At 34.7% G+C, this 19,505-nt stretch overlaps 1 protein-coding gene across 2 annotated transcripts in view; it reads right to left on the bottom strand.

Annotated features, from left to right (window-relative positions):
• Nucleotides 1-19,505, bottom strand: part of LOC115215142 (membrane metallo-endopeptidase-like 1) — an 86,818-nt gene that overhangs the window by 33,926 nt on the left and 33,387 nt on the right. For both annotated transcript variants that reach the window (XM_036505430.1, XM_036505431.1), the window contains 3 exons: nt 12,634-12,711; nt 6,772-6,863; nt 4,367-4,425 (listed from right to left, as the gene is read on the bottom strand). In XM_036505430.1, the coding sequence (XP_036361323.1) occupies nt 4,367-4,425; nt 6,772-6,863; nt 12,634-12,711 (229 nt within the window). The remainder of the gene's footprint in view (nt 1-4,366; nt 4,426-6,771; nt 6,864-12,633; nt 12,712-19,505) is intronic.

The following is a 19,505-nucleotide window of genomic DNA, read 5'->3' as shown; positions in this document are numbered from 1 at the left end:
ACATACATATATCTATATACATGTACAGGTGTGTATGTATGTGTGTGTATGAGTTATTAGTAATATTACTACCTTTATCGTAAATAATCTAACTTGGATATCTTTCGACCAATTATTGGTTTAGGCAATGTCTAACTTAATAGCATCACATGATAGGATTAGCTCCATCCTTTTTAAATCTGGTTTTGTGGTATCATGGTCCATTCGAGCAGGGAGATCTTGTTGAGAGAGCTGTATTCAGGTATCGGTCGCTTATCTGGTAATCCTTGAAAACATTTGTCCAGATTTCGTTTAAATGTGATGGAATAATTTTTGGGATAATATTAAATAGGGCAGGGCCTGTTTAGGAAAAGAAATCGTGCTGCACTGTATTTATGTGTTTGGCTAGGGGTCGCGCGGTCGGTGGCTCTGGCGTTGGATCAATTCTGAAACTAATGTTGCGGTCGATGTTATATTCTCCACATGGTGCAAATGATGTTTCGGTCCCGGTGGCGCTGGAGAGAATTGTGTTTGAGTGCTCTAATGATGTCCCAATAATAGCGATCAGTCATGCCCTTAATTCTGTTAGTGAATGCCCTCTGGGGTGATACAGATTTCGAAATGTTTTGTTTTCTATGGGGAGACAACTTTGTCAGCAGTATTCGAGGTGTGGCGGTACAAAGGAGGAGAAATGAGAGATGATAACCGGGAGGTTCTTAAGGTCTAGGAGCTCATCTGTCAACAATTATTCATGAGTCTCTAATATTATTAGATGGTATGTGTGGTTCCCTTGATGGAAGCGAATATTGTGGTTTCAGGTTTTTCTAGTTAGTTCAAATTTTTTCGCATTTAGTTGCATTCTGTTTTTGCCTACTCGCTGACTTACATCATGTTGCTCAGACTGCAGTTCAGTTCGGACTTCTTCTCCGTTCATAATTTTCTGAAGTATGGAATCATCAGCGAATAGTTTTCAATTTGTTGTGTTTTATGACACCAGAAGCGGGTCCAATACGGATCCCCTGGGGGACACCGCTGTGACTTTGCTGGCTTTGAGCGGATTCCACCAATCACAGCATGCTGGGTCTTGTTTTCTAGGAAATAATCAATCCAGTGGAGTAGTTTTCCACAGATACTAACATTTGACAATTTTGACTGTAGTAAATTGTGGTCGACTCTGTCGAACGCTTTACTGAAGTCAAGATATGTTACATTAGAGTTTGAACGTGATTCCAAGGCTTTAAGGACATAATCGATGTTGTGTAAGAGCTGTGTCAGACAGTCCATACCGCAGTTGGTTTGAATTTATGAGATTGTGACTTTTCAGGAAACCAGCTCTTCTTGATCCAACTTCCATTTGAAACCCTTTGGTGATATGGGAGGTGAGTGAGCCTGGGAGACAACTGACAGCGAGAGATTTGTTTCCCTGTTTGAAAAACCGGGATGGCAGACTGGGATAAGAGCTGACATACTTGACATGACTAAAACTTTTCCCCAGAGTTTGGTTAGAGGGACTGCAATTTAGTGTCTACATTCCTTCAGGAGACTAGTGGGGAATGTATCGCGACCAACAGAATAGTATTTGATCTTAATCATTGCTATGATGTCTGAAGCAGTAAAGGTAATATTGGAGATTATATGCTAATATTTTTGATTACCCACTGTTACTCTGTAGCTATTGATTTTCAATGCAGGTTTTCATGTTGGTGTGCAGAAGTTTTTGCAGCGCAAGATGTTTCCTTGTTGTTGAATATAGATATTGTTTATGGGAATTTTTTAATTGGTTCAATTATTTTATTAGTATTTTCGTGCTCCAAATTAGTGTTGTTTTTCTCTCTACGGAGCCTGTTTCTGTTTGAGCAGAAGCGTGTTTTGAGAATGTATGTGTAACAATTTCCTCAAAGCACTGTCATGTGGTTTCAATGTCAGTGGAAAGACATATCTTTTCTAAACGCTCTCCAGTTTGTTCTGTAGACGTTTAAGTTGTCAAATAAGTGCAGTGGGTTGGGATTGACTGGTTTGGTTTTAATATGCCAGATATTAAAGTTGCAGAGTAATGTGCTGTGATCTGAGAGGAGATTCTTTCCTACTGAAATGCTGTGAATGGTGCTAGAGTGGTTTGCTAATAAAAGATTGATTTATATATTCATTCATCGTGTCTTGTGGCGCTTAAGGTGCTAGCAAGATCATTGCACCTTCTAACAATGAAAGCGTCCCTGACAGCTTGTTCTATTGTTAACCCTCTGCTTTTAAGACCTGTTACTATTGGTCTCCACTACGTTTCCTTTGGACGGCCACGTCTTCTTTTACCTTGTAAAATCCATTGCAAATCCTGACAACTGAGTTCGGTTCATAGCAATAAACTCGCCCCAGCCATTTCCATCTCCTTGCTTCAATACTTTCTGTTATTGGTTTCCCGTTAGTCTTGATCTGTGGTTGACTTCCATATTGAGTTTCACATATCGAATGATTGGTTGGTTTTACTGATTCTTGTATTTATTTCATGAATGCAGTCTTCATTCATTCTTATTCTGGTGTCTAGTTAAATTCGTCAACATGTGTCGTTGTTTTGTTTTCCAAATAACATGATCTGCATTTGTTATATTTTTATAAAGAGCTTAAGTTTTCTTCTCGTTGATTTTGAGACCTCTTATTTTCGTTATTTGACTAACACTTTCAGATTTATCTTGAGAAGAAAGAAATGTCGTCTGCATAATCTAAATTTTGTAGTAGAGTTGTGTTTCATTCTACACCTCATTTATATTCTTCTATCAGTATTGGCATCAATCAATTCACTGCCAAGGAAAATAAGACTGGCGGTAGCAAGCATTCTTGTTTGTCTCCGGTTTTGATTTCGAAGGGATTTGTTAGTTTCCTATTGTATATAACTTGGTATTAGAAGTTTTCATACAAGAAACGAATCATCGGTTTATTGTCTTGTTTGTTCGAGCACTATAATTCTGCTGCTGCTTTTTTATTGTGTAGGGTTGTTGTCTAACTTCAAAGTATTTCTGGGCCTGTTTACATAAGGAAGGCTAAAATCGCCCGTTGCCAGTATGTTTCCGGTGTTGTATGGAAGGAAAGACTTGATTTGTTGAGGAATTCTTCAAAGCACGTTAGAGGTGCTTAGAGAGGCCTGTAGAGACCAACATTAGTTATGTCATTGGCCTTCTGGAATAATCATATGGATTTACAGTAGTCATTGCAAAATATGTTCTTGGCCATAATTGGAACGGAGCCATAGAGAAAATGGTTGCTCCTCCTTTATTTCCGTCTGTACGATCTGCACGGATGATGGTGAAATTATTTACTTTCATCTCGGCATCAATGTGATTATTGTTTAAATTAGCTTCTGTAAGGATAAAAAAGGTATGCAGTGTGCTGTTTCGGCAAGCCAGCTTTCTATATATGGGATCTTCCATTTGGTGGCAATGGGTGATGGGTTCATACTATGTACATTTAGCAGGAATGTCCGAGCAAGGGTAGTTTCTTGTTTGTATTGTTCTAAGTGCTTGGTCTTGGGTTATGTTTTTCAATGGTAGCAATGGAGGTAGTTTTTGTATGGAGCTTTGTGTGTGGAGCGATGTTGTAGTAGAGAATGGTTGTGTGTTCCTTGTGTTTTGCATATATGATTGCTGATAGCTCGTTAGATCTCTCGGCTTTTCTAGATTTTCATATTTTCTAGTTAAGTTCGTAAAAATGTGTTACCACTTTGGTTTGCCACTTGGTCAGAATATACATTGTTCATGTTTATGTTATTTGCTGTTATGGTTATCCCATAGTTCTGTCTTCTTTGTTTGGTTTTAGGAGGTGGAATATCGCTGTAATTTCTTGTTGCAATCCTCGTTTGTTGCTTATTTTTCTTTTCGTTTGTTTTGTGCCCTTCAGATAGTGGTAATTGTATTCTAGGTTCAGGCAAATCCTTCATGACAGAATTTGACATAATTTAAGGTGGAAGAATGTGCATCCGTAACCAACCTTTTGTGCATTCATATTTAGGATCAGAACAATGAATTCTGTACTTAGGACAGTATTTGGGGTGAAGGTGAGGGCAGATTTTGCCATTTATATCATATGGAGAAGTGCCCATAGTATGTCTACGGCATAGGGTGGGATGGAAGAAATGGCAGCGTCCCTTGTTTTGGTGCCGCTGGGTCCAAATCTACAGTTAAATATATATATTATATCAATTACTGTTCGTTAAATATTTGCATATGTATTATGGCTGATTTGATATATTTCCCTAAAGTATTTTATTTATATGGTAGTTATCATGAAACCATGTAAGAAATAATGAGGTTAACTATTTTGCAATGTATTATCCATATAATACTTAAATAATAAAGGTCATTAACCTTTATTACTTCAGAATCAATAATTATCCACTTACGTATTGAACGAATTCTTTTAATATAAGCAGGCAGGTCATCTGTTTGGGATACAATTTTCCTTAAAATATAATATAAAATAGAAACATCCATGAAGAGAAAATAGACAATAGACAATGGGGAAAACGTCAAATATATGATTGGTTTGATACTTCGTTTAATAAATGTCTCGTGAGTGGATTCGTGTGTTTTTACACATGCACTGAACGCGCACACACTCACACATACAAACATGTACGCCGGACGCACATACACACACACGCACACGCACATGTATATATTCTCAGTACTTAGTTCTTTGCTGAGAAAACGCTAGCAATACGCTCATGTACTTTTGCTCTTTAAAACTCACGGGGCCATTGGACTGACATAAAGGAAATAATTTTTATTCCTCAAATATGCTGTGAGATTCGGGTTTGAAAATTGAGGTGGTTCTATCTTCAAGTTATATCATTTCCTTTTATTCTTAAAACACTATACATCCATTTCAATCTTTCATAAATCGTAACGTAATGAGAGTTATTCATAAAGTGATGAGCTAGCTAATGCAATATTCCAGCGATGCGATATGTTTTTATTAAGAAGTACATGAATAACTGCTGGAATAATATTTACAAGAACATATTCTATCCTACATAATCATCAAGTACATTCTACTTTTGTTATTTTCAATATCTACACTGTTCTAATAAATTAACGGGAAAGTTTTGTTAAGACCGGCGAATTCATAGATCTTTGATTGTGACTTATCTTAATGGATAAACTAAATATAACTATCCAAGTCTATTTTTATGTTCACTGTAATTTTAAATCAGCCTCTCCTCTTAAACTACAGAATATAAAGGATGCTACCTCAAACAATGTAGGTGTTTTTAACACCCTAATCACAATCATAATATGTGTGTATATATATATATCCATATATATATGTGTGTGTAAAACATGTAATAATTGAACTACAAAAAAGATGGATTTCATACACCAACTTCTATTTATTATATGGCACTAATAAATGAGTTGTACCTATTATTTTATTTATCCATACAGTAGTGGCAATTATATAATACAGTTAATTTAATTTGTTAATTTAGTCATTCTTAAATGTAATAATAATAATGGCAAAGTAAGTTATTAAAGTGTTCATGTTGCATTAAGAGTAAATATTTCGTTATAAACAATACTTTTCTTTTGTTTTATATCGGAGTGCATAAGCAAAACATTTGCTTTTGGTTCCCACACGAAAAAGGAGAAATGAAAGATCCAGTTTCAACTTGAATAAACGTAAGTAAAAATAGCTATATCATATAGACGATTAGTTTTACTGAATGCAGGTGCCTGTGCGATGGCAACGTAAAGCTCACAGGTCAAGTAGAACACACATTAATCACGCGTTTTTCTTGAAATTTGAATACGCCGTATCGCCTATTGTTCGAATGTGAACAAGGGGAGTCTACTCCAGTAGATTGAGATATATTCCTCCTGTATGTGCGTATTTTATAAGGGAAAACGTAATAATTGAGGTAGAAGAAAGAATGATGTCATACACGTTAAGTTCTTGAATTTTTATGTTGCATTAATAGTGGATATTTCTTTACAAACTATGGCTTTTGCTTAATGTCGGGGTGCGTAAGCAAAAAATATTTGCTTTTACTCCCAAACATTATGCTCCTACATAAAGTTGGCCTTGTGAAAAGCATGGGGTTTGATATTGCAACCCAGCAACTTTTAGTGTTTGAGCCTGAGTTTTATTAGTGCTCATGGCAAAAGAGAGTGGGATAGGAAACTAAAACCGCTTAAACTGCAATAGGATATTAGATGGTATAACTGGTATGCAAGGAATGAATACGATGTAACATTTACCCCAACTAGTAACAATATTTGCCTCAATGCAGCTCATAAGTTTGTGCAAAATTAGTGCTGTACCATTGCATATTTTTCGTGACAAATGACGCAGCTCCCACAAGAGATGCTCCTACTTAAAACTGGGCATGGGAAAAACATAGTTTATCAAGTTGTAATCCAGCAACTTTTAGTGTTTGGCCCTAGGTGTTATTAATGCTCATGACAAAATAAATTGGGATAGGAAACGGTAACCTCTTAAATGGTGAAGGGATATTAGATAGTATATCGAGTATGCGAGGAACGAAGACGGTGTCACTTTTACCACAACCAGTAAGAATATTTGCCCCATAAGTTTGTGCACAATAAGTTTTGTACCATTGCATAAGTTTTGTTGAGACAAATTAGGCAATGGCATAACAGTTTCTCCGAGGTAACTTTAAATATATATTAATTATTAATACGAACACTATATATGTATATGTTTATGTGTGTGACTGTAAGAATGATCTAAATCAAAAACATACGGCAACAAGAAATTAGTTATACAAACAAAATTAGAACCTACTTTTCATCGTTAAGCATCCTCAAGGTCAGCAAGTCTGAGTGAAATTTGTTCAAGCTAAAGATGTTTGTGACAAAATCGTCAGTGAAATTTAGCTGAAAAATAAAGACAGTTATTTTGGTTGAGTTTTTTAATAGGATTCTGGATTCATAGATACGTTTTGGTGCATATATATATATAGAGAGAGAGAGAGATATAGATAGATCCAGACAGACGGAATTTTCTGTTTTCAGTCGAGTTCTAGGTTATCTTTGCAATTTCGGCTGGTTGTACTCAAGATTGCTCCAATCTGGCCAGTCCAATGTTAAAACTAAGCTAAGAGCACTAGATTTCTTGGAAGAATGTATATGAAAACAAAGACGAAAAAAAACGGAGAAATGGTTGCACAAATACAAATGCAAATAAACGACAGGGCAGATAGCGGTAAATTATGAATATATATATATATATATATAAGGATATACCGAGATGCGTGTTGAATGATAAATGTTTAAAGAGAGCATCAACAATTCTCCTTGATACGAAATGATGTATAGTCTTGCGAGATGAATAAGTTCTATTTTAAGGTCAGTGTAGTTAATGCAAGGCTAGTATTATTTAGTACAAAATAAATAAATCAATTTAAAAAAATAATTTGATTTTAATTTACTACATACTACTATTTTCAGTTGCTTACTCCGTATACTTTTTTATTGACCACAAGGGGCCAAACATAGAGGAACAATTCAAATGAGGGAGGGGTCGATGGTGCTTATGGTTTTTACAGAGGTATAGTTAAAAATTTATGTAATCGAATGATAAAAAAATGACAAGCATAAGAAATACACAAAAATTGAAGTGGGGAACGTGTTTTGCCTCGACCCCACAAGCCCCGTGCCACCACTGTAACGTTTAGTAGAACCTTATGGATACACTATGTGGCTTCATTTATTCGCATCAAACACGCCACAGCCTTCCATCTTTTTCCATATACATCAGGTGACAGGTATTTTCTTTCCACCCTTATTTTCCTCTTAAGGGTGTATATCAGGTTAGGTATAATTATGTGTATATATATATATATATACACATACAAATATGTGTGTATATTTGCATATTTGTAAATACATGTATGTATATTTATGTATATATGTATTTATATATGCATGCACATATATGATGATCTAAGTTAGTTGGTATTTATATCTACCTATATATGTATATATTTGCGCAAGCAATTATGTGTTATATATGTATACATCTATGTATGTACATATATGTATAAAGGTTAAGATAAACATATGTTTTTGTCTTTTGTTTTATGTTGATAATCATGTGTATAAGGATATATATGTGTAGGTGGGTATGTAGGTATGTGTGTATGTGGATGGATGTATGTATGTGTGTATGTGGATGGATGTATGTATGCATGTATTCATATGTATGTATATGTGGTTGTATATATATATACATATATATGTATGTATATATATATATATATATATATATATATATATTTGTACATATATATATATGTGTGTATATGTATATATGTGTGTATGCATGTATATATATGTATGTGTGTATATATATATATATATATATATATATATATATATATATATATATATAATGTTAAAAATAGTATAGCCACAGAAAATTGGCTGATGATTTATAGATGTCTATGTAAGTAAAACTACATATTACATTAGTAATGAAACGATTGTTCAGGGTCAATCCTTTTCTTCCTTATGTTTCACTTACCTTCCGTTAAATGTAATGTTATTTCTACTTGGAAACATCTTTTCTGTGGCTATACTAACGGAGCTATTTTTAGCACTAGAGCTATCCACATAGTGGTAACTCTCTAATAATTTATGTATAAATTTGTATTTTCTCCCTAGTTTTATGTGCTAAGCCACTTGGTGTTAAATTAATGGTATTATTAAATTAATATCAATTTTTCACCCTCATTTATATATATATATATATATATATATATATATATATATATATATATATATATATATTATGTGTGCATATGTATATGATTATAGAATGTGATGTGTATCCCCATTATATAACCAAGGATTGGAGTGATTGATTGATTAATCAGTTAATTAATTAATTACTTAATTATTGGGTTGGCTATTTAATAAGTGATTGAAGGTATTTAATCTAGAGTTACTTTCCTTCGCTCCCTTCGTTTTATTTATATAGAAAAAAAACAATCCCCCAACTCCACCATATCTCTTAAATATAACAGTAAAAGTAATTGGATAAATATATGAATGGATAGATAAATTTAAGGATTAAATAACTAAAGAGTTTATTAATCAAGTGACTGAACAATATTACATGGAATCTTGCATTTGGAAGATGGAATCTTGCATTGGAAACAATTTGTCAGATATAATAGATTTTCAAAATATTTTTAACGATAATGATGTTTTGATGTTTCGATGTCTTGTCCCTTGTTTGTGTTTGATCCAAGTGGTTTCCGGGATGTATTTTAACCATATAGTACCCATAATAATTAGTAAATATATCAATGATTCACATAGTTAGACATATATATATAATATTATGTATTGTTTTTTTTAATAAATTTGTAGCAACTTCTCTCTCATATGTATTATATTAAAATAATATCCCCTTAGTATATCACTATAACCCTAAATTCATACATACATAGAAACATACATACATACATACATATATGCATACATATATATATATATATATATGTATATATATATATATATATATATATATATATATATATATATATAGTGACGTATATTTGCCATCTCAATATGGCTACCCCTAAGGGTGGATGCTACTGTAGTTTTTAGCCCCAGGAGGAGTGTGTCCTCCTGGGGCTAAAAACTACAGTAGCATCCACCCTTAGGGGTAGCCATATTGAGATGGCAAATATACGTCACGATGTGTTACCGCTATTGTATATAACTCACTTTGATATTTATCATTGTTATATATATATACATATATATATATTTATGTGTGTGTGTGTATGTGTGCATGAGTGTGTATATATGTATGTATGTATGTATGTATGTATGTATGTATGCATGTATGTATGCATGAATTCACCTATGAACTCAACTACATTTTGTTTTGTTTCAAATTTGTTTTACTTCATCGTTATCAAATAACTAACCATAACTGAGGCAAAGCAATTCAAAACAATTGATGACCAATTAGATCGAGTAACTGAACTAAAATAACCTCCCCCCACTTCTAGCAAGATTTCAACTACTGCATAAAGTAAACAATAACGGAGAAATAAACATATCACGTTTATATGAAAATATATATAAGTGTGTGTATTATTGTTATAATTATAATGATACAGACTACTGCACTTATCCTCCCTTCTAAACACATATAATGCGTATGTACCTATGAGTGTTCCTGAGCGCAAATATATATGTGTGAATATATATATATATATATATATATATATATATATATATTATATAGAAGGAGCTTCTACAGGACTAGAACTGTTTCATTCAAGAGAAATCTTCAGGAAGATTTCTGAAGATTTCTCTTGAATGAAACAGTTCTAGTCCTGTAGAAGCTCCTTCTATATAATAAATTAATATTACTCTGCTATGTATTGAGTAACTTATTTACTGTGGTTAACACCGAATCAACCCGGGACCTACATATATATATATATATAGTGGAGGCGCAATGGCCTAGTGGCTAGGGCAGCGAACTCGCAGTCGTAGGACCGCGGTTTCGATTCCCAGACCGGGCGTTGTGTGTGCTTATTGAGCGAAAACACCTTAAAGCTCCACGACGCTCCGGCCGGGGGTGGTGATCCCTGCTGTACTCTTTCACCACTCTTTCTTTCAATCTTTCTTCTGTTGGCCTGCTCGCTTAGCCAGCGGGGTGGCGTCATTCGAAGGCTAAAACAATGCGAACGCATTGTGACCAGCGATGTGTAGCAACATCTGATGGTCTGGTCGGTCATATGATGATGGTGATATATATATATATATATGTGTGTGTGTGTGTGTGTGTGTGCGTGTGTGTGTGTGTCTGTGTGTCTGTCTGTCTGTATGTGTGTATATATATGTATGCTTCTCATGTATATGCAGTTTCGTTTTTGCATAACTGAACTAACTTTAAGATATATTGATTTTATAAATTACAATATTACTCCTCATATAACTTTTCTCATACCTCTATTTATATTTTATCTAATATGAATAGTATAATACATCTAATAATAATAATAATAATAATAATAATAATAACAATAATAATAATAATAATAATAATAATAATAATAATAATAATAATAATAATAATAATAATAATAATAATAATAAGGCATCTCAAGGCGGTTACAATACCAGTGATCGTAGGAGCACTAAGAATGATCAAGAAGGGAACCGAATTGAGAAGAGCATTGTCGATGTGAGAACTATTACTACCCATGTATTTTAATTTAACTTAAAAAAAAAAAAAATGAACGAACTATTGAGTTTGGTTTAATGGCCTACCAATGTATACTATGAGTTTCTTTGCCCTAGGGGTCGAGAAGACACTCGGCAAGAAATGGAAGCAAATTTGAAAGAAGAAAAAAAAATATTAATAATAATAATAATAATAATAATAATAATAATAATAATAATAATAATAATAATAATGCAAATATGTATGTACATTTAAGTGTAGATATATGTATTTATGTATATGTATGCATATGTATGCATATGTATATGTATAAATATGTAAATGTTTGTGGATTTATATTTATAACTTAAACTTATGCACTTTCTAAAATCTCTGACAAAGCCTAGAGAAACACCCAAGTACCTCACATTCATCTACTAATTACTTCAGTCTACTGGCGGGATAAAGGTAGAATGAGGTATTTTTCCTCTTGGCTGAAACAGCTGTAAGATATTTTTCCAATTTCTATTCCTGTATGTTATATATTTTAGTAAGTATTGGCATCTTTATGTATTTTATATGTAAAACATGTATGTTATACATGTATGTACATTCTTGTAACTTTCATTTTAGTTAATAAATTGACATAATATAATGCTATGCCTCTCTCTGTTTCTCTGTCTCACCCTCTCTCTCTCTCTCTCTATATATATATATATATATATACACATACATTTACAAGGACATATACACACACACACACATATATATACATATATGTAGAGATAGGGGGAGAGATGGTGTGAGAGACAGAGGCAATAGACAAAAAAAAGACAGCGGGAGATATTTATATAATTCTTCGCTCTTAACTGGGTGGAAAAAATAATGTATTAAATGAATTAATCAGGAATTAGAAAACTCAGATGTGACAGAGAAATTGACTGCAGAATATAAATAAACGCTGTATTAAAGTGCATTGTATAAACAAACTCTTTTACTCTTTACTCTTTTACTTGTTTCAGTCATTTTACTGCGGTCATGCTGGATCACCGCCTTTAATCGAGCAAATCGAATCCGGGACTTATTCTTTGTAAGCCCAATACTTATTCTACCGGTCTCTTGTGCCGAACCGCTAAGTGACGGGGATGTAAACACACCAGCATCGGTTGTCAAGCAATGCTAGGGGGACAAACACAGACACACAAACATATACACACACACTTGTATATATATATATATATACGACAGGCTTCTTTCAGTTTCCGTCTACCAAATCCACTCACAAGGCATTGGTCGGCCCGGGGCTATAGCAGAAGACCCTTGCCCAAGATGCCACGCAGTGGGACTGAACCCGGAACCATGTGGCTGGTTAGCAAGCTACTTACCACACAACCACTCATGCGCCTAAAAAAACGTCAGCGTGATTTTTAAATGTATAAGTAAAATGTCTCTTACATTTACGTAATCCTTAATCAACCTCTCCTTCCTCGATATTGAGTGTTCGGGGCCTATGTAGATATTTTCCTTTAATATCTGAAAAAGTAAAATATTTCTTTGAGATTTAAGTATACCGAGTGCGACGAAGGAATGAGATAGAAGAAAAAATATAGTGAAAATAAAACCCCAGAAAACAAGTATTTGAAGCGGGGAAATATAGTGAAAGAAAACAATAGAAGAGGACGGAAATAGAAACAGGAAATACATATGCATGTATATTGATGTAAGATAAGTGAGAAAAAAATGTAAATCATTAAAGAAATGAGATGCATGAAACCAACACATGAATACACATGTAATATGTGCAGAGAGAGCGAGAGAGAAAAGGGGGAAAGAGAGAGATTGAAGGGGAGTAGCAGGAAATAGAGAGAGATGGAGAGAGAAACAAAAATGTTGGGAAGCAAGATATATAATGCAAAGTAATAGGGAAGTGAAATCGAGTGAATCCATTGATTTTTGTATCTCTATGTTTACATAGCAAATATGTGGAAATGACAAGAGTAAAGAATTGAGAAGCTCAAAAATTTTAGTGGGTGACGAAATAAACCAGGTGCGTCAATGAGGTTACGAGTTATAGTATTGTATAGTGTTGGTAGTATATAGCTATCGATATATAAATGGAGTCAGGGCATCTTCAACTAAATAATAGTAATAATAATAATAATAATAATAATAATAATAATAATAATAATAATAATAATAATAATAATAAGCATCCCCCACACATGGATCCTCGAAACACTAGCCATTAACAAAGTAGCACCAACAATCATAAAATTAATAGAGCACTCTATGAATAAATGGCAAACAGTCCTACACCTCCAAACAAAAGAGGGACTCATGAAAACCAAAGACATCCCCATTAGAAGAGGAATATTCCAGGGAGACACGCTCTCTCCACTCCTTTTCTGCTTGGCACTGTCACCTCTATCTGATATGCTAAATAGAACTGGATGCGGATATAAATGTTACGGCAAAACGATCAGCCACCTTTTATATATGGATGACCTAAAACTATACTCTGCAAATGACAAACAGCTGAAAACACTATTAAAGACAGTTCATGGATTTACCAAAGAAATAGATATGAAATTTGGATTAGAAAAATGCGCCAAAGTAACCCTGAAAAGAGGAAAACTAGTTAAGAGTAACAACATCACACTAGATAAAACCAATGAAATAAAAGAATTAGACCAAAGCCAAACTTACAAATACTTAGGAATCCATGAACTAGATAAGACACAACACACACAAATGAAAGAGAAAATAAAAAAAGAATATTATAGACGAGTTAGATCAATACTAAAAACAGGGCTCAATGCTAAAAACAAGATAATAGGTATCAACACTTTAGCTGTCCCAGTTATAAGTTACAGCTACAATATCCTTAACTGGACACGAAATGAACTGTCCAAAATAGATAGGAAAACAAGAAAAATACTGACAGGATCTAGGATGCATCACCCAAAATCTGACATAGAAAGACTATATATACAACGTATAGAAGGTGGTAGAGGCCTTATACAGCTGGGAAACTACTATAAAATAACCACCATAGGACTGCAAAAATACCTACTTCAGAAGGAAGGAAAACTGATCCAGATAGCAGCAAAACACGAGCAAAACAAAAAACTGTTCTCAGTATTTAAGGAAGATGACAAATACAAACAAGAAATCATACCACCTAATAAACACAAAGAAGAAGAAGAAGATGATGAAGAAACAACAAAAGCTATAAAACAAATGAAATCCAAACTAAAAATAGAACAGCAACGAGCCATGATAAAACGATGGCAAGAAAAGCCCCTTCATGGTAAATACTGCACTAAACTAAACGCAGAAGAAATAGACAAAGAAAAATCCCAGCAATGGTTGAGAAGCTCAGGACTCAAAGCAGAAACAGAGGGATTTTTAATTGCAGCACAACACCAGCAGAAATTACCAAAAACATGTAATGAAAAGAAATATTACAAGTAACTGCAGAATATGTGGAGATGGACAAGAAACAATAAATCATATTATCTCTAGCTGCCCAGTCCTGGCTAAGAAGGAATATATTCACAGACATGACAGAGTTGGAACCTACATATATTGGAAGCTATGCCAACATTATGGAATAACAACAGAAAAAAGATGGTATAGGCACACACCAGAAAAGGTCACAGAAAACGAGAAAGCAACCATACTCTGGGATATGCCGATACACACAGATAGAGAAATTAGGGCCAACAGACCAGATATAGTTGTCAGAGATCATGAAGAAAAAAATGCTTTCTAATTGATGTATCAATACCGGCAGATGACAACGTGTCTCTAAAAGAAATGGAGAAACTCTCAAAATACAAAGACCTGGAAATAGAGATAACTAGAATGTGGAACCTGAAAACAGAAACAATTCCTATCATAGTAGGTGCATTAGGCATGATAAAAAAATATTCAGACAAATACATAACAAAAACACCAGGACTTAAAAACACATATAACATACAGAAAATTGCACTACTAGGCACTGCACACATCCTACGCAGAACACTTTCCATACAATAACCATCAGAGCATCACAACAAATCACAGCACATACCCAAGGCACACAGAGCTGCGCTCGGTAGTGAAGTGAAAGCACGCCATAAAAATAAAACTACTGAATAATAATAATAATAATAATAATAATAGAGTAAACCTTTCATAAGCTTTAAAAAAAGGGAAAACTATGCCCGGAGATAAAACTATCAACAAAAAAATACAGATCTGCTAGCCTTAAGAAACTGCGCTACGAACAATGTTTACGTGCAGAAATTCCTAAACTGACAGATCCGTCTCTTAATGTAAGAGTCGAAGCTCGTCATGCTTCAATGTCAACAAAACACCCTACAATCCGCGATGGTCGGCGAGCGGACTACAAAAGACCACGTACCCGAAAATTGAACCAAAGTCTGATTGAAAAATCAGCTACTGGATCAAATCTTCCCGACACACAGGAGCTGGACGTACCCCGCAACTGGGATATTCCAACAGATGGCCATCCATGCTCGTCACCAAACACTCAAAAGAAAAAGAAGGAAAAATGGACTAGGGAGGATAATAAAGAAGTTCTTGCAGCCTTCTGCCATGCCATATATTTCCCCACAGATAAATCGAACACTATACAAACCTACATAAACTGGAGACAGAAATACCCTGAAGTAAGACCCTACGTAGACAGTAACAAACTTGCCAACGTCAGAAGAAACATTATAAAAAAAAATTACTGACTGAAGTAGAGATTGATCAAATTAGACAAGCAGTAACGGATAGAATGAACGAAGCTGCAGCTAGAGAAGATAATACAGAGGAAATAATTATAGACCAGCTCAGAGCTAATAAAAACGAAGTAAAGATTGAAAGAGTTAGTATAAGTGATAGGCAAAGTGAAATACGCCCTGAACCAATCATAAACACTAAGACAGATGAACATCAAATAGATGAAGAAAGTCACACAAATATTGACCCGACAGAACTACATGAGCTAAAAAGTCAAATCGTGATTGAATGGCTGAAAATTAAAGAAACCAGCATGGATGAGCGTGATACACTCCCTAAAATCCGCAAATCTAACCAAAACATGAAAATAATTGGTAAAATCCGGCTTGCACTTAAGGATATAATTTCAGCTAATGATGTTGATATCACAGATCTCAACCACCTATACTATGCATCCGCGAAAATCTCAACGATCCTATGTGGTGAAAAGATTAGAAAACGGCAACATTTCCACAAAACGCCTTCTTGGCAAGAGCGTTTGCAACAACAAATTAAACTATTTAGATCTGACATTGAATATTTGAAAAACCTTAAGGTTCATAAGACTACCAAACCTGCAAAAACCCAAAAACTAATGAAAAAATATAATATAAAAACTATACTTGATATTGATGCCACCATAGAAACCATCAAGCAAAAGGTATATGCTAAAGCTGCCCGCATAGCGAGGTATGAAAAGCGTATTAGATTCTTCAGGGACAACAACATGTTCAAAAATAACCCCAAAAATGTTTACAGGAAGATAGGAAAAACAACAGTTACTGTAAAGTCTGTACCATCAAAAGAAGAAGTGCAGGGATTCAGATGAAAAAACACACAGCGAAAAGGCCCCTGGAGTGATAGAATATCTAAAGAACTGGACCCCTTAGAAGGGCAAAAGTGGGAGGGTGTCAAGGTAGAAGATATAAGATCTGCTCTCAGGAGGTCAAGCAAATGGAAGTCTCCAGAAAAGGATAAAATCCCTAACGTTTGGTTGAATGCCTTCCCAGAGAGCCATGAACTGCTAACAGAACTTTACAATGATGTTTTGTAACACCCTAGTAGGATGCCTCCTTGGCTAGTTAATGGGTTAACATTCCTGCTTCCAAAAAGTGAAGAAACAAATGAACCCAAAAACTATAGACCCATAACCTGCTTAACAACTATGTATAAAACACTAACATCTGTCCTGACGGAATATACCTATAGTTTTTTGACAGACAGCAGCATATTCCCTAATGAACAGAAAGGATGTAAACGTGGATCCTACGGTTGTAAAGATCAACTACTCATCAATAAGATGATCTTAGAAGATTGTCACAAACGACACAAAAACTTATCAATAACCTGGATAGACTATAAAAAGGCTTTTGATAGCCTACCACATAGCTGGATTAATAAATGCCTAGAAATGTATAAGATAGCACCTGCTCTGCGAAACTTTTTGTCTGTAAGTATGAGATCATGGAGAACCACACTAACTTTGAACAGTGGCAATGAATCTCTAAATGCTGGTGATGTAAAAATCTCATGTGGCATTTTCCAGGGTGACTCACTTTCACCGCTCCTCTTCTGTTTAGCCTTAATACCTCTCTCAAAACTGCTCAATGACGCGCAGTACGGATATAAAATGTTTGATAAAAATATAAATCATCTCATTTACATGGATGATTTAAAGCTCTTTGCAAAAAATGACCAACAACTCAAGGGCTTACTAACGATTGTCAAACAATTCAGTGACGACATCAGAATGCAATTCGGCCTCGATAAATGTACAAAAGCTACCTTTATCAAAGGAAAAATGACAGAAACATCTAACGTTAACCTCGACCAGCAGAATGTCATAAAAGAACTAGACCCAGCGGAGAGCTACAAGTACCTAGGGGTAATTGAAAGGAACGGAATAAGGTATTCAGAGATGAAGGAAAGGATCAGGAGAGAATGCTATCAAAGAGTGAGAGCAATACTCAAGACAGAGCTGAATGCAAGAAACAGGATCGAAGCGATCAATGCATTAGCCATACCAGTCGTGACTTACAGTTTCAATATCGTTAACTGGTCAATTACTGAAATATGTAATCTTGACAGAAAAATACGAAAACTGTTGACAATGCATAGAATGCACCACCCTAAGGCAGATACAGAACGACTTTATCTGCCAAGAAAAGAGGGAGGCCGTGGACTTATAAAACTGGCAATAACAATGAAGATTGCTACAATTGGCCTAGACACCTACCTGAAAAACTCTGAGGACTGGATGTTAAAACTTGTCTCAAAACATGAAAACAAGAAAGCATCATACTCAGTAACAAAACAGGCAAAGGAATATCTAAGTGAATTCCGAATACAACAAATTTCGGAATTAGAGATAGACATACAAGAAACAGGCACAGAAAAAGCTAAGCGCATGAAAACCCGTGCTAAATCTGCGGCCTTAGATATTCTGAATGATAAATGGCAAGAAAAACCTCTCTATGGCAAATACCCAAATAGAGCAAATAATGCAGATGTTGACAAAGCCCTGACCCATCAATGGCTAATGGTCTCTGGCTTAAAATCTGAAACAGAGGGGTTTATCATAGCAGCTCAAGATCAATGCCTACCAACAAGAAACTACCAGGCCAACATATTAAAGATCAGAAGCAGTCCAACATGTCGTGTATGCAAGCAACAAAATGAAACCATTGACCATGTAGTCTCCAAGTGCAGTCTTCTAGCGCCTACAGAATATCTCAACAGGCACGATAGAGCTGCACAATATATTCACTGGGTAATCTGCAAAAACCTGGATCTGCCCCATGAAAAAAAACTGGTGGGAACACAAACCACCCCCAGTGCTTGAAAATGACCACATCTCACTTCTCTGGAACTTCACCATTCAAACTGACAGAAAGATAGATGCAAATAGGCCAGACATCATATTGAAAGACTTCAAACAAAGAACATGCTTCCTCATTGATATGACTGTCCCAATCGATATAAACGTATCTGTCAAGACCTACCAAAAACTGAGCAAATATAAAGATCTTGAAATAGAAATCAGCAAAATGTGGAACCTGAAGACTAAAACAATACCTGTTGTCATAGGTGCCCTGGGAATGATAGCAAAAGGGGCTGATAGCTACCTAACTCAGATACCAGGAAACCCCAAAATGGCACAAATTCAAAAGATAGTGCTCATGGGAACTGCTCATATCCTACGCAAAATACTTTCTATGTAATCTCAAGGTTTAAAACAGACATAATTTTCGGTTTACAAAAAAAAAAAACTTTTTTTAGACATTCATTAGTACAACACCCCCCCCAATATATGGCACACTAGGCATAACAACAACATGAACTTCCAACCCTGTTGTCTCTTGAGGTCTCTGGGTGAGACTTGGAGCCAACTTGTACAAATATAAAGCAAAAGTCAAACATAGAATAATAATAATAATAATAATAATAATAATAATAATAATAATAATAATAATTATTATTATTATTATTATTATTATTATTATTATTATTATTATTCCAATTTTTGCCAGAAGGGCAGCTTGGGAAGGTGG

This window comes from Octopus sinensis, linkage group LG8, assembly GCF_006345805.1.
Source record: "Octopus sinensis linkage group LG8, ASM634580v1, whole genome shotgun sequence".
Lineage (NCBI taxonomy): Eukaryota > Metazoa > Mollusca > Cephalopoda > Octopoda > Octopodidae > Octopus > Octopus sinensis.
The sequence above is the reverse complement of the archived record's forward strand: the minus strand, read 5'-3'. Positions and strand labels throughout refer to the sequence as shown.